Source organism: Colletes gigas, unplaced genomic scaffold (assembly GCF_013123115.1).
Source record: "Colletes gigas isolate AHSC1104 unplaced genomic scaffold, ASM1312311v1 Colletes_gigas_Sc00005, whole genome shotgun sequence".
Lineage (NCBI taxonomy): Eukaryota > Metazoa > Arthropoda > Insecta > Hymenoptera > Colletidae > Colletes > Colletes gigas.
The window spans coordinates 6,103,197-6,118,840 of record NW_025106634.1 but is presented as its reverse complement, the minus strand read 5'-3'; the positions used below and the strand labels follow the sequence as shown (position 1 = coordinate 6,118,840).

At 44.1% G+C, this 15,644-nt stretch overlaps 1 protein-coding gene across 1 annotated transcript; it reads right to left on the bottom strand.

Moving 5' to 3' along the window:
- Positions 1-889: 889 nt before the first annotated feature.
- On the bottom strand, positions 890-5,965 carry LOC122395024 (zinc finger protein 777). Its single transcript, XM_043392299.1, has 3 exons — positions 5,652-5,965; positions 3,500-4,327; positions 890-3,377 (listed from the first exon to the last, which is right to left on the bottom strand). Exons 1-3 carry the CDS (start codon positions 5,722-5,724, stop codon positions 2,695-2,697), a joined length of 1,584 nt encoding a protein of 527 aa, XP_043248234.1. The 5' UTR covers positions 5,725-5,965; the 3' UTR covers positions 890-2,694.
- Between the last annotated feature and the right edge of the window lie 9,679 nt (positions 5,966-15,644).

Below are 15,644 nucleotides of genomic sequence, written 5' to 3'. Positions count from 1 at the left end.
AAAGTCGGCTTATGTGACCATAGTCGGCTGACTAAGATAGATGCTTTCCCCTTCGTTGCCCTAATTATGAACTCCAATCCGTTTGGTAAATACAGCAAGTCGTTGTTTGTTTCGTTTGAAGTCGCTATTAACTATCGTATGGTTCATCGGTTCTAGAATGAGATCGATGAGTAAAAGCAAAGTGAATTTGAACGAAGTCTTTTATGTAAATTTGTATGTCGCAACCATGGGTTTCTAATCGCGTTATACGGGCAAACCGATTCACCAATTGCGTTACATCAAACTTTTCTATAAGACAGTTTGGAAACGCGTTCCTTGTTACAAAAAGTGCAATTGCACTTGGCGTTATCGATCCGACAGGAGCTGCATTTTTTCTAAATCTTGACGCTGGGTTTCGTCTTTCGAACGGGGCCTGCGTTTTACGCGTGTCGCCGGTACAGATCCATGATTATTTATACTGTCTCAGAACTGATATAAGCAGCGGTACTGTAACATGGGTTGTGTATTTCATTAAACAAAGGGTATCTTCGTTCTTACAATTTACATACCGATGCGTATTCAGTTTTATTTTATTTACAATAACGGATGAATATTTCGAGACCCTTACCGAGCCGACAAGCATTTCTAGATCTTTTCCGCCACGGTGAATTCCGGATCTTGATCTCATCTTGAGGCCCGGTCTGTATTCCTGCAACTTTACTAGAAAGGATTAATGTAAAAATATTCCGCACACGGATATGCTTGTATAGCGATATGTATATATTTTCTCGTTGTAATAGACAAGACTTTTACAATTCGTAGAAAAATTGGTAAAATGTTTGCTTAGGCACTCCGGTGTACAAATGGCACATTACATACGTAAAACAACAATACATTAAACTGGGCTAATTAAAAGGACTAACGATGCGAGTCATTCTAAGTACTAATATATATATATATATATATACATACATACAATATATATATATATATATATATAATGTAGGGAATGCTATTTACAATTTGTGACTCACACGACTATATAACATAATATTACAACTCGGGATCCATATGTTCGATCTTCGCGGTAGATCGGTGACTAGGACACGCGCGCATGCGTACGCCGTTGCTCCAGGTTAATGCAAACACAATTCTCTAATGTACGATTTTACTCTGAACAAAATCCATAAACTACGGAAAATCTTTATCATAACCGTTGCTATTCGAATTCTTGCACAACCATGTCGTTTTAGAAGTTCTCGTGAGAACAATTAATGGAACATAAAACGCAAAGTGTTCGATGCTATTTACGAGAAAAATTCGATAGGTTGTGCTTGGAATAGCAAAACGGATTGGACTAGTTTACACTCGGATCGATACCATCGATTGGTAACGGATCGAAAACAAGAAATTCTTAAATATTCTACAATACCGCCGACAGAGGGCTACGAAACTGCGTGTACAGCAGCCGAATTCTGTTTTACGCAACTTCGAATCACAGACGATACGCGTTCTTGTATTTAAAAACGCGTTTAATGCATTACAAAATAAAACTACCTTCTTAGATATACGTTTGCAGCAAATATGACGAGACCCGAAATTACATTTATCCTTATCTACCGTTTTTGACAGAAATCTTAATTAACTATTCAGTACTTATTCAAATACTTATAATTGCGCGGTTCAACTACACCAACTTCTTCCAAATGTTCATCAGACTATCGTAGTTGATCGCCTAGTTTAGCGCACAAAATACTCACAGAAACGCGTAACTTCAACGGGAGATTCTAAAAGTGTAACTTGTCGTGTAAAGATAAAAGTAAAAATAGTTTCTTTTACGGTATTTCTCAATAATACGAGTATCTATAATTCGATCGATGTTTATTAGCAATTTACGTTAGTTTCAAGCATTAAAGAATTTCTAGCTGCCTGGAAGAGCTCGGAGAACTTTGATTCGATCGACGCAATTAATACTAAGGTAAGTACGCATATAATAGGCACTGCATTTCACTCCAAATTAATAAATTACTTTCGTTCCTTCATACGACGCGATGTGTCTTTAAAAAAAAAATGTTGCTACATACGAATAGTGTTTAAGGCACGATACTAGGAATTGATGATCCATGATTTTATCATTACTATACTATGTGCTATATGGTCCCTAATTAGGAAGGTGTATGGAATAATATTTGTCACGTAATCTTTGTCGATCGTGCTTGTTTGTAGTGCTATCGAACTTGTCATCAAAATTGACTTCACTTTATCTATAAATGTGGGCGTTAATCGCTGTAAAAAGGCGCCATTAAGTATAACGATACAATTTCAAACGTTTCACTTCTAAAACTTAATGGACTTATCTCGATATCGGTAGGAATGACACTAGTTGCTAGCAAATAATGACGTCTTCGTTACCTCCGCGAAACGATGATTGTTTCGCCTTCGGTTTTGGATAACGGTTCCTCTGCGCGTTTGAAAAATCCGTAGGAATTAAGGTAGTCTTTGGTGTACTACAGAACTGATTCTGCCTTATCTACATTCGACAATAATGTTCTCACGTTACTCGGCGGAACTACTTGCCGTGATTTCGTTTATCAATTTAGACGAATACTCTATTTTCCTCGATATATTTAAAACAGGCATGTTAAGATAGTTTTGACGATGGCAAAGAAAAAGTTTGGCGTGCCTGGTTTAAAATTTCAAGGGCGACGAGTGATTCTACGCGATCGCCAAATTCAGGGTCATCGTGGTTGGCCTTGAAAACGCGGAGGACCTCGTCGGATCAGAAAAATCAAAACCGTTGGAAGAATTTTGGCTATCGTTGTTGAAGCGACTCAGATGCTCCGGATTGGGCGATATAACGGACGTTCTGATTACCATCCTGGACACGCACTCCGGGTCTTTCGTCGAGCCGTCGGATGTTTGCCCCTCGTGCTCCTCGATCGGTGTTTTATCTCTGCAGGAACGTTTCAACGACGGCGGCGATACCGCGGACGCGTCCGGTATTCTGGTGTGCCTGATGATCGCTGAGAACGCCGACGACGGGTTTCTTTGGTCGCGGTTCAGACCTAAACGAGGAACTATGACGCTGGTGGGGGACGCCGTGAGGCACGGTGTCGTCTGCAGTCGGCCGAAAGACGACGAGAGTGGCGCGCACGATTTCGCCGACGAGGACGCAGCCTTCTGATCGTTTCCATCTATTTTCTCCACGGATGATCGATGATGCGCTCTCATACAGGACGACTCCTCGTGCTTGTACAGATACGACTTCAGGGCGAACGCTTTGCCGCAACGACCGCACACGTGCGGTTTCGTGTTCGAGTGCGTTTGTATGTGGGCGCGTAAGTTGGACTTGTCAGCGAACGCTTTGTTGCAGATCGTGCACTTGAACGGCTTCTCTCCTAATACAAGAGGAACAAACAAACGACGTTAAGCGATTAAAAACAACGAGATACCATTGATTCTGCTTTCGCAGTTAGGCGGTACGCCATGTTTCTATACGGGTTTCCGTACGAATTCTTACCGGTATGGGTGCGTATGTGTCCCTGTAGCAGCCACGGCCTCGAGAAACACTTGCCGCAGTAATGGCACTTGCACCCTTGATTATGCGTCCTGACGTGCATACTGAACGCGGGCATGCTAACGTAGACCTTGTCGCAATGTGGACACCTTCTGGCTTTCTTATCACCTAGGGATCGATGCGTTTGCCTGTGTCTGGCCAGGTTCGAGGAAGTCGAGTACTTCTTCCCGCAATCGGGGCACTCGTGGTCCTCGTTGTCCTCGGATTTCGACGTCTCCGTCGAGGTCGAGGTCGTTCTTCGGCTTTCGGGTATCGACGGTATCGACGGTGCCGGTTCCAATTCGGTCTTGTCGAGGGAGTTGTCGGAGACATCGAGACCTCGTTCCTCCTGCAAACGATGGGAACGAGGGGACGATACGCGGATACCCAGAACAGTATTTCTCTCCGAGTGGGTTTGCAGTATCTCTCGTTCGCTTTCGATCCTCTCGAAGAACAGTTTCGTCCTCTCGCCGAGGGTCTGCTCGTCCTCCAGCGTACCCGGGTGATCTTGGAACTGCGACTCCTGCCTCTTCGATCGCGGCGACACGATCCTGCTGCACTTGTCCGAGAGCTGAGCGCACCTGGGCGAGGCTGGTTGCTGGTAAATCACGTTGCTGGGATGAATTAGCGTGCCCGCGGCTGCCGCCAGGCTCACTTCCGCCAGTTTCGTTAGATTGTACAGTTCCTCGGGACACTCCGACGACGTCTCGCTGCCGCATTCGCTCGCGCCATCGGACGTTGGATGGTTCCCGCTGTAATCGGCCAGTCTTACCCCTCTCTCGGGGCTGAAATCTGCACGAAAGATCGAAACGATTAGATCCACGACCAATTTTCCGTTTCAATTCTCCTATTCTGTCGTTCTAAGTCAAAGAGGCCTCGAGTGTTTGTTACTTTAGAGTTTGCGTCTATAAATGGCCCAAGTTTCGGTTAGGAAACATGTAATAGATAATAACAATTCAAACACAACATTTTACATTCATCGTTCAAAATTGTAACGTGTTGCTCGAAGCGAAGAATGAGCGCCAGAGTGTTGCGTTTTGCGGATTTTACAGACGATCGAATCGCGGCACGCGGAATCGTTTATCATCGTTAGCAAGGTTCCTACGGTTCGAAAGCTTCTGGCTAACGTCCATAGGAATCTTGCGATCAAACGGTGAGAAATTTTAATTTGTACCTCGATCTTATTATATTCGACTAGTTTCAGATACATCGCTGCAATCTTTACCGTACGATCGAGAAAGGAAACTTATCGTAACGATTCGAGTTTTAAAGCGTCTTCTCTATCGCAACCAAACAGGTGCTCAGAGCGCCGTAAGCGTTCGCCGGCTGTAAAATTATAGAGTTACATTCGACTATGAGCTTTCTAGTTCCTCCTAGCGTGAAATGCAACCATGGCTTTTGGATTGTCGCGTACACTTAAGCAAAATATTCGTATTTACGGCATCGAGCCGTGTATCGGAGGCGTCTCGTGAAACGCAAAGCACCTTCGCGAGTAAACCGACTGCTCTGTTTTTGGGGAGAACGGAAATAGAGTAGCTATCTGTACCTCTCCCTTCTTCTTATCGTTCTTTCTCCGTCCGGCCCTCGTATTTTCTGCGTATTTCTGTGTACACGTATACGCGTGTACGCGCGTGTATGTACAAGTCTCGCGTTTGCACGAAAGCTTTGGAGGGGTTGACGGCATCGCGGCGGTATGCGCCGCGTGAGCTTCGTGACGCATCTAGCGTCTCCTATTCTTAAATCTGCACGATGTACCACCTTAATCACGAAGCAACGACCAGCGAATTCCCTTGGCACCGAGCTTTGATTGACGATAATCGACGATGTAGCGATACCAAAACGCGTTTACGTCTCGGTGGCGCTTGCATTGCCATTAATGGAACTTTTGCGCCGTCCCTTCGAACCTCGCGCAATTCTCGCGCCACCGAAAGCTCGCCCGAAGCTACGTCGTATCAATTGAAGCTCAAAGGGAAAGAGACTTCGCGTCGTTCTTTCGCGAACGTCCTCCGGAGAACTTTATTTTTAAAATATAGCTAGAGCGCGAACCATCGTGGAAAGCTCTGGCACAGAATGCTCGCGGTACCGTTCAAGAAGACAATTACGAAAGCGAACGTACCTCTTCCGGACCCGTCGAACTCTTCTTCGACGCCGTTGTATCGGCGGTGGGTGATGAGAAAAGCTCTCGGCATTTTCACCCGTTTCGTATTCCTTTACTCTCTAATCTCTTCTACGAATCACCACAAATCATACCTCGGATTTTCGGTTCTACTGTCCACTGTCACACGCGATCACTCGTAGATTCGGACAGGAGAATGTTATCGAACCGGACGAAACAATGTCGCGTGGTTTGAAAAGTCGAAAGGTTCTTTTGGTTGAAAGCGACCGTGCCCTGTACCTGTCGCAGAACACAGGGGGTGCGTCCGCCTCGAGGATTTCGGGCGTAATAGTTGCTCCGGCTAAGATTCGGGGCTACATATAGCAGCGCAGCCTCCCTCGCCCTCCGCCGTCGCTTCGTCGTCGTCTTCGTCGTCTTCTTCTTCTTCAGCTGCTGCGCGCCGCGCTGCACGCGCTCAGAAGGGTGCCCGATTGGCTCGTGTGTCGCGTTGTCGGCTGCCTCTGTTTGCGTGGTGGCGAAGTGTGCGACCACCGGTGTCCACGACCGTGTCCGCTTTTTCGATTTCTGCCTACACGACGAGGACATTGTCGCGCGTATACCAACGCGATCACAGAAGCTCGTTGCACGTCGAAACAAACCCTGTACAAAACATTGCTGATGGTAGTCGCATAAATATACAAACGTTGTATATTTATTTCATAAATGTGTTATACAGCGAGTCCATATAAATTATCAAATTGGCATACACACTTTTTTTCAATCCTTACCGTGTAAACGTTTCTACGAAATCGTGATTGTGCAGACAGAAGTCTGGGGAAACAGATTCGATATTATATTAATGTTGACTGCCTGCTGGTTTGCAAGGGCAGTGCTCGAATTTGCCCAGACACACGGCCCTGGTTTACACGTTAATGGTTTAATTGCACCATAAGCGTGATTTCATAGAATTTTGATTCTTACTTCACTTATCCATTTTAACTCTTGTTAAATATCGTGAAAGCTGCGATACACTATACAGGAGAATCTCCATTGTTCGCATTAGTGGACTGTTCTATATATCTGGAAAAAAAATAATTTTAAATCAATGCAGTATATTAACAAAACTTCTTTAATCATTCTCGCGTAAATGTAAGAACAGAGATTCAGTCTATGCCGAAGAATGTAAAAGATCAACAATAGTATTTTACGCGCTGTACTAAAGAAAGATCTATGTTTACCATCGGTAGAAATTATCAAAATATTTGAGATATCGATACATAGCATTTTGGAACACATCCATCCGCCAGTCATTTTAATGGATCGACATATCATAAACTAATCAAGATAAACATGTCTAAAGAAGCATGACCAATTTCCAGAATGGTCTCGAGTGTTTAGATTCTAACAACGTAACAGATTTAAACAATTACGTCCGGACTATAATGTCTTGGAGTTGCCTCGACCACGAGTATTACGAACTGGAAAATTATATTCAGTTTTCGTGGCAAGCTAGACTGTTCGTGTTTGGAAAGAAGCGATTTCAAGATTTATTTTCTCTTTGACGTGGGTTGAAACACGCGGATGAAGGTGGGCCAGAGGTAGCTCGTTACATATTTGTTTATCTGTTGAAAATTTCAATACGATCCCGTGATTCATACACGATCCCCGAACACTCTATACCGACGTAATGGTTGACAATATGCAGAATCAAATCGGGCTTTAAAAAACGTGGAATGGGTTCGCATCTTCAGAGTCACGTTACGTTATGAAGAGTTAACTGTGCTATAGTCGCTAGGATTCCAAAATACGCTTTTGAAGCTGTAAGACGGTAGGAAGAATTATTTCCATGCATTGTCAGTGAATACTGGCATTTATAGACCTTAGTTTGTCAACGGTACGAAACAAACTGAAACGAAAGACCGGAACGATATCTACCAGTGGCAAACGAAAGGATAGGCATTCTATTTCTGTGCGAAGCCACCGTTGGTAGACAGATTTTGTGGGACCGACGGCACGCGTCCGATGTTCATTAACTGCCACCGGACCGAGAAGAGAAGAAAAGAAAGAGAAAGAAGCGTGTCGTTCTGCTAGCGGTTCCTTTAGGCCCCATGGTGTAGAAAAAGAATGTGGAAAAAAGCGCAAAGATGGCAGACAGCGACACAACAGGACACGCGGACTTTTTACTTGCGAGTTGAGTGAAGCTTCCTCGAAGTCTGGTCACCGGGGATGCAAATGTTTCGGGAAGCGAAACGATGAGCAAGCACGCGCTGAATTTCATCGCGTTCTTACGATCTTCGCGGATGACGGGAAAGTTAACGCCAATTGATTCAATGATAAAAGAGTTTTTATGACACCATATGTTGGTTTCGTCAAAGGATTTCGCGCCTTTCGGAACGGTAAATATTACACTTCGACGGAAAGCAGATAGCATAAGATACGCTCTTTGATTCTCTGCGACCCTCTATTAATAGCAAAACGTTGTTAACAAAGATTTCAATTCCACAGATCAACGAATGTAATATTTACAAATTTAAGGAGAGTTTGAAGCAAATGTTGATTTTTTTTTTTAAACATCTACTTTATACGGATGATCTTGAACTATTTCTTAGAATTAATGACGTCGAACACAACAGGACATATAATTCCTATCAAAGTCTACATACGTACATACATACATTGCAGATGATTTTAACAATGCTGCAATGAAAGTGATACGATAGTTTCAGCTAAACTTTATCGATCATATCGTTTTTCCTATTCGCCTAATAATACCTCAGACGACAATATTTCCAAAAAGAACTTCGTCAATTACAGCGTCTCTCGTACGTTTTACGCGCAAGATACAGTCGAACGACCATGATCGCGACATACTGGGTGGTTCCGATTTGCACGCGTTTAGATCGTCGCCAATGGACGCGCGATGAGCGAAAAAAAGGTGTAAGGGAATGAAAACTGCGGTTTTCTGGACAAGTGCAACGCGAACGACGTCGCTCATGCAAACAGAGGCTATGCAGGCAGCAGGCTTTTTGGTCGGCGATTGAATGAATGCCACACGAGTTAGTCAGCGTCGCGGTGCTAAATTCGGCGGACGCCTGGCGTCACTCCAGAAGAACCACCCAGCGCACCAACCTGCTTCTATCCTGTAGCCACCAATGAAACAGCGAGAGCGACGCCGTTTTCCTATTTACTTGCCACCTTCCATCGTTCGTCGCCTATGTTCTCCGACCTCTGTCCCGTAGCCGCTAAAAATGCAATCCCTGTACGATCTATGCTCATCGACAGCTCGTAGCTTTTAAAGGAATTATCCAATGGCGCATTTTGTTCACGCGAGACACAAGACAGATAGATAGGATTATATTTACAATTATATTGTCTGTTCTTAGATTTAGGTTTTATATTTTTGAAGATGATAGAGGCTCGCTCGAGTCAGTCCTCTTTTATAATACTCACTATTGCCAATTACGAAGGATCACGTTGTATAAAACTATTTATACTTGAACTCGTAAAATCCTGATAGCTCTGTTATATTTTTCATCCCGTCTTGCCAGTTATTTTTCCAACCGAATAAATCCTGGAATCTGCGACGTTGATTGTTTTCAGAGCGATTCAAAGAACAGGTGTCTCGGAGCCGCTATTGCAATCGTCGTGGTATCGACGTCGGGGCCTAAAAATAAAATCACGAGTGTCAAGCATCTTCAACTGACGCAATTCCGAGACTCGCCAACCTTTTCTCGACGATGGATTGTCATTATTCTGGTTTCTGCGTGTCGTCGGATAGGCGCTCGGTATATTTCACCTCGTGGTTTCTGCGTTATTAATTGACAGGTCGTGGATTCTACAGGTGCCCGGAACGCGTTCCCGATGGAACGTGTCGCGTAAAACGCGTATTTTCGGCGCACTTGGAGTAGCTCCAGGTGGCGGAGGAGGAAGAACGTATAAACCGTCACGAGGAAAGAGTGGAGCTGACTAGATGTATCGCGACACCACGTGTATCGCCATTACTCACTGTAACAAGATTGAAAACTTTTACGCATATTCGCCTACTTGCGCCCTAGGCAGCTAATATCGCTGATTACTTGATTTTAACGCCCGTGTAACTTTTGCGCTTCGACGGATTTAGCAAAATATCGTTCAGCTCGGTTTCACACACAACACACGAGCAAACGCCTGGAAAAATGGCTATCCTTATTATTACTATTATTAAAAATATTATTTCCAAATAACAAATAAAAATGTAAGATTAAAAAACTCCGTTATCTAGAATTTTGTGTTCGTTATTCGGGAATAAAAGTTTCTTAATTTCTTTGGAGAATCGGGGCTCCGCTGTAAACATCTTTTTAAATTTGCCGTACCAAAACCAGACGGAACTCTCACATGTGTGTAATATCCGTGGCGGTTAATCAGACTCGTGCCAAAGGGCGAAAAAAGCGACCCGGGGAAACGATGGAAGGGACGGTTTTTTCGCCCGATAAGGAAAACAGAGTCATTAGGTGTAATCCCACTCGGAGCGATCGTTCGGTGAAAAATAAATGTTCCGTTGAGCGTGACCGGGTATCGTCTCGAGAAGTATCCGGAAACGCCTGGTTCTTCTTATAAATCAACGGCGGTACGCTCCCTCTTTCCTCGGCCATGTCATTTAGCGAGAAGTTTCTGCTGGAGGGAAAAGCACGCGATCACTATTTAAAAGGCTCGTAGGTGGGTGGCTTTTTAAGCCGCGGTGTATACCGACGTAGGGAGAGGGCTTCGACTTCGCTCTTCGGCCTCGGCATGGGGTTGCCGTGCTATTTTCAGGCCGGTGGCTCGATGCAGCTGTCGTGTTCTTCGGGTAAACCACCTCTCTTCTATTCCACGGTCACTCGCGGGACAAGGTAGAACGAACAGATTGGAATTCTGAATTCACGATTCGAGGATTCGCAGAGGATGACGCGGCCTCCTGAATTCTATTTTCTAATTCAAATCGGACCAACGCACGCGATACAAAATTCTCGCATCTTTTCAACTTCATCCTTCACACTTTCCCTTTCCTAATATTCTTACGATCGTCCTTCGCTCCCTATACTTAAGGGTCGTTCCTAATTCGGAGCAATATTTGCTGTTACTCGAGAACTTTGTGTTTATTTGTGTCTCGAGAGGTTGTAGAAACCTTTTCAAGTATAAATCATTGTTCGTTGCTTTGTTTATAATACAGAATTTATTCTACGGTATAGTATACAGCATCGAACGAGTATTTTAATAATTTCGAGCCTCTTTGTTTTGTTCGACTTTCTCCACGATCCAAGATACTGTTCATCGTTAAAGCAGTAATAACTATCGAGCTAAATACCTTTCTCAGAGAGGAATCGATGAAAACAGAGATCGTACATTGCAAAGTTACTATTTTCTGGTATAGAAAGAGGACGGAAAGCGGAACAAGAACCATTTAATTGATTGCCTCCAGCGAAGGCACGCAGATAGTAAGTGTGCGCTGGAGAATGAAAGAGACGCAGATGAAGAAGATGACAAGATTCGAAGTTCTTGGCAACGAGCCAGGCGAGATTTTCAGCCGTCTACGTGTACTTCCAACTTTCATCTGTCTCCTCTTCTAGTTACCGTGCACGTCCTCTAGGACCTAGGGTGCAATGACACTGGGGTCTTAGATGACAATTTTCTATTTACAGTACGTGACTCATTACACGAATACTCGTTCTACGCGAATAATTTGTTCGTCGCGTTTTTACGAATTCTCAGACTCCCGAAGGGATTGTTCGTACCGATCGAACGCGTATCGCGATAATATTCGATGTTGGATGTATGGTTAAGCTCGATGCTCGTGAACGTGACGGATTCGTGATTCACTCGAGAAAGAGAGTTAGTTAAATGCAAATAAAAAACGACGAGAGTATCGGGGGGCAAAAAAACTTGGACCGGAACGACCCTTAATTTAGTTTCGGGTGCAAGAGGTTAACACAGGGTGGGGACATCCGTGGAAGTGCTTCTGCGAGGGGAGAACACCGTCAAGGAGCACGTTGGTTCATGTTTGGAGGAATGTCTTTGGGTATAAAGGGAGACAGTTCCTTCCGGAGACAGCGAGCAGCCGCCTGTTCCACCCCTCTTGCCCCCGTCGATTTATTCCATTTCTATACATCGTTCTTCTGTATCGCGATTCATCGTTACACTCTTAGTCACTTGCCTCCTGTTAAAAATCAAACGAACGCTTTTTATTACACAAAAATCACTTCGATCCGCGGTCTTCGAAATTCATCGTGTAAAAGTTAAATAGAAACTTACCATTCTCGAAACAATTGTACGACGTTTAATGTCGTACGGTAAAAAAATTAAATGAAATTTGTCGAGAACGAAAAATCACAGCAACGCCGCGATTAATTGCGTGCCGATCGGGCTGTGGAACGAACTGCCTTCGCAGGTGGCAAGCAGGCATGCAAATCTAAAGAGGGTCACGCACACGAGCACGTGCTCGCATTTTGCAAAACCTTTTCAAAGGCGGAGGCGATCAGCTGGCCGTATTCTCTCTTCCTCCCCCTCCCTCTTATCTCCTCCGGCAGCGAGGAAAAAGAATTAAAAAGGATAAAAATGAGCACCCCCTTCGTCCGCACCCGCATCCTGTGCCAGCACAGTGCTTTCGTAAAAACCGGCCCGTCGGTTTCCATTCAAAATGCGCGAGTCACGAGGGCTCATTCACAAAAATTTCACGACGAAATTCTACACTCGGCCGGACCGTCTGCGATCTTGATCGAGACGGGAGAGGCGAACGAACAACAGAGACCGCGATATTCTCTTTCTCGTAAAACCTCTGGTTTACATTCACGTAATTTTTCCTCGTTCCTTTTTTTTTTTCTCCTTCTTTTACGCGCGCAACGAATACAAAACCAGGACCGCTCACAATGGCGTGCACGATGCATTTAAATACGACCGGTACGCGTACAGGAATTTACTTTGAACGGGCAATCAGCTGATTGCAAGTACGAGATCTTTAAACGATCGTTACTTAAGGCAATGCCCGACGGAAGCGTGAGCGGAGGAATTACTGAAAAAGCCCCGGCGCTTAATTAATACCGATGGCCGTAGGAACATTAGTAAAAGCGATATATTCGTAGAAAAAAAAAAAGGAGTCCACTGATCTATCAGTGACAGAAATATGGTTAATGATCGCGGTGATTATTGCTCGTTTGAAATTCGAAGAATGTTGATGACTTTTGTCGCGGCAAAACACCAGGATGTAACGGTTCGAAGGACGATCCGTTAACCTGGGGGGGGATACCGTTCGATGATTGTTCGATGAAGCGTCTGCTTTCCAATGGATACATCTCCTGTTGCAGTAGGTGGTTCTTCTATTGCCTCGTGTACAGACCACGTGCCACCCTCGATCCTCCCCGGTTGATTTTCTTTCTTCCATTGCCGTCGTCCAGACGGCTTCAAGGAGGAGATGAAAAAATGAAGGGGACGGAAGAAGAGGAAGTGGACTAGACGATGAGGGAGCTGAGGTCGTGGTCCTGAACAGTTCGCTGATGGATTCGTCGAATTCTCTCCACCCCATCCTCTTCTACAACCTTCTAATCAGTTTACTTGAAATAATTTATACGCGTTTCTAAAACATACGCAATGATTCAGAGCACATCCGTACATCTAATTCCTTTACATTTATGGAAATACTATACTCAGATAGTACTATTTCCAGATAAAAAATATAGAAGGTGGAGTAGTTGATATCAACCTATGTATTTAATAGTTCGTATCGCGTTATTAAGTGATCGATACGTTGGTGTATCTTTGAAGGTCTGGTGGTTACGTTGCCCCCCACTCAGAAATCAGCCGGTGGAAAAGCGTAGGAGGGGTTAAAGGGCAGGAGGGTCGCAGACACCGAGTCACCAGCGGCAACGGGCACGCGACCGACACGCGCCCTTCTTCCGTCTCTTTCCTTCCTATCTCCCCTCTGATGGCGCTTCCTTTTCCACCGCAGCTTCCCTTTGCTCGCATATTCATTCATCTCTTTCGAAACAGATCCGATCTGAAACATTCGGCAATTTTTGAAACGCAACGCGTCGAGGACTCGAAATATTTTTAATTGAAAAATTAAGTCGACGTTCGCGCGCGTATGGGACGAAAGGCTGGTGGTATGCCTCATGATTTAAGGTGGCATAATTTGAAAATTAATCTGAAAATGCAGGGTACCACTAGAGATGTTCTTTTTTGACTAGATCGAAAGTGGATTTACCCGTTTAATTTGTTTAACTTTCTAAGTATTAAGTCTTGCATTAAGTTCCTTAATAGTTGTTTTATATATTTTGTGATGTTACGTTTTTAATGTCACTCTTTGCACACATGTCAGCTATTCTGGAACCAATTACTACATACACAAGTTCAGACTATGATTGTATCTAATGTCCAATCATCCACTAGGTCCCTTTCCGTGTCATCAAAAATGCTGTACGCTTTCAAGTGACCTTCCGCGTCTGCACGGTGCACGTCACGTGGATGCCCATTCAGATTTCCTCTTTCTAGTGGCCCATTGAAGGATCCAGGCGCAAGTAGACGCTCACCGGCCACCGTATCTTAATTCGTAAGGCTGTTTTAGTAACTATTAACGTTATATCGTGGGAAGCATTAGAAACTGTTAACCGAGAGGATACAACAGCGAGACGTTAGAAAATCCGTAAAAGGAAGCGACCTTAAACTGAATTTTAAAAGATTTACGTTCGATATCGACGTTAGAAGTATGTTTCAAAGAAATTCGATTATGTCACAACGGTATACCGTGAAATTATTATCGCGGGTAAATTCTGCGAAAAATGATTAAGGTCGATGAAGACGAAAATGCGATCTGTTGTCGTAACGAGGGAAATCGGACGTCTCTAAGTATAGCTCCTATTTGCATGCGGATCAGGGACGTATCGGATATGGTTGCCAAGCTGCTACAACGTGCAAAGTCTTGCAAGGCCCGTAGTACAAAATTTTTAATCCAATTTTTTCAGTCTTTCCAGTGTTTTTTTTTCGCGTATACGATTCAACACGTTCGAGTGTATTCGTTCGACGCCAAAAAATGGATGTCGCTTTTGAAACGTTTTTCTACTTTCGCCTCTGAACTGTTCGTAGAAAAATTTGATTCAAAACGTCGGATCATTCATACCAACTAGAAACGACGATGATTACGAACTTGGCAATGATCTGAAAGAAGCGCCGATATTGCGCAATAAGATTCCTTCCTTCGATCTAGGAATAATAATCTAAGAATCTTTCTCCGTCGATTCCTCCGTCTTTCTGTAATGAGAGAACATTGCAGTGGTTTAAAATCCTTTATACGAGGATCGATATTTCGATGGCCACAAAGGACCAAGTAGGAGTGGCTAGGAACATACGAGACCTGTGCCAAGAGCGATTAATACAAGGCGCTCGGTGACATTAACGATAGAGATGATTTTAATTGCAATTTGCAACGGATAGAAAGATACACGTAAGAAAGAAGGAAATTATTTTAAATGTAAATTTCAGTTCGGCTCGAATGCATGAAATTGAAACTTGAAAGGTTCTGGGAACTGCTGGCCAATTACCGGCGATTAGGCGTTTATAATTACGAGGATGCCTTGTCTTGGCATGTGAAACAGCAGTTATAGATCGCGCCTCGATTTAATCGTCGTCGTTTCAATTATTTTTCTGGCTACCTGTCATCAGAAGCGTGGATCCATGGATCCGGTCGATGCCAATGATCGAAAAATAGATCCGAGCGCAACCTGTTCGAAATAGCCGGCATGAAACCTGTAACGTCGATGGGTGTGCCGTTAATGTCAGCACGTTGAACATGTAGATCGGTATTCGAGCAACGACATCGCGATCAGCGTTCGGATAGAAAACGTGGCACGAGTCACAACTGGCTTAGATCACGAATGGGTTAACATGTCGATTATTTAAAAGGTTCTATCAATAGGTTGGTCGACCTTTGAACGGGGATACGCCACGAAAGAAGAGTATTCGTGATCGTACCGATCAAGTTCACGGATTGATAGCGCGTCTGAAACGTTT

What these genes read in the sequence shown, in the direction of transcription:
- LOC122395024 (XM_043392299.1), bottom strand. Translation starts at nt 5,724, where the DNA reads ATGCCGAGAGCTTTTCTCATCACCCACCGCCGATACAACGGCGTCGAA. An exon ending in GTTCGACGGGTCCGGAAGAG is followed by an intron (nt 4,328 to 5,651) that starts GTACGTTCGCTT and finishes TCTTTCGTGCAG; the next exon opens with ATTTCAGCCCCGAGAGAGGG. An exon ending in ACACATACGCACCCATACCG is followed by an intron (nt 3,378 to 3,499) that starts GTAAGAATTCGT and finishes CTCTTGTATTAG; the next exon opens with GAGAGAAGCCGTTCAAGTGC.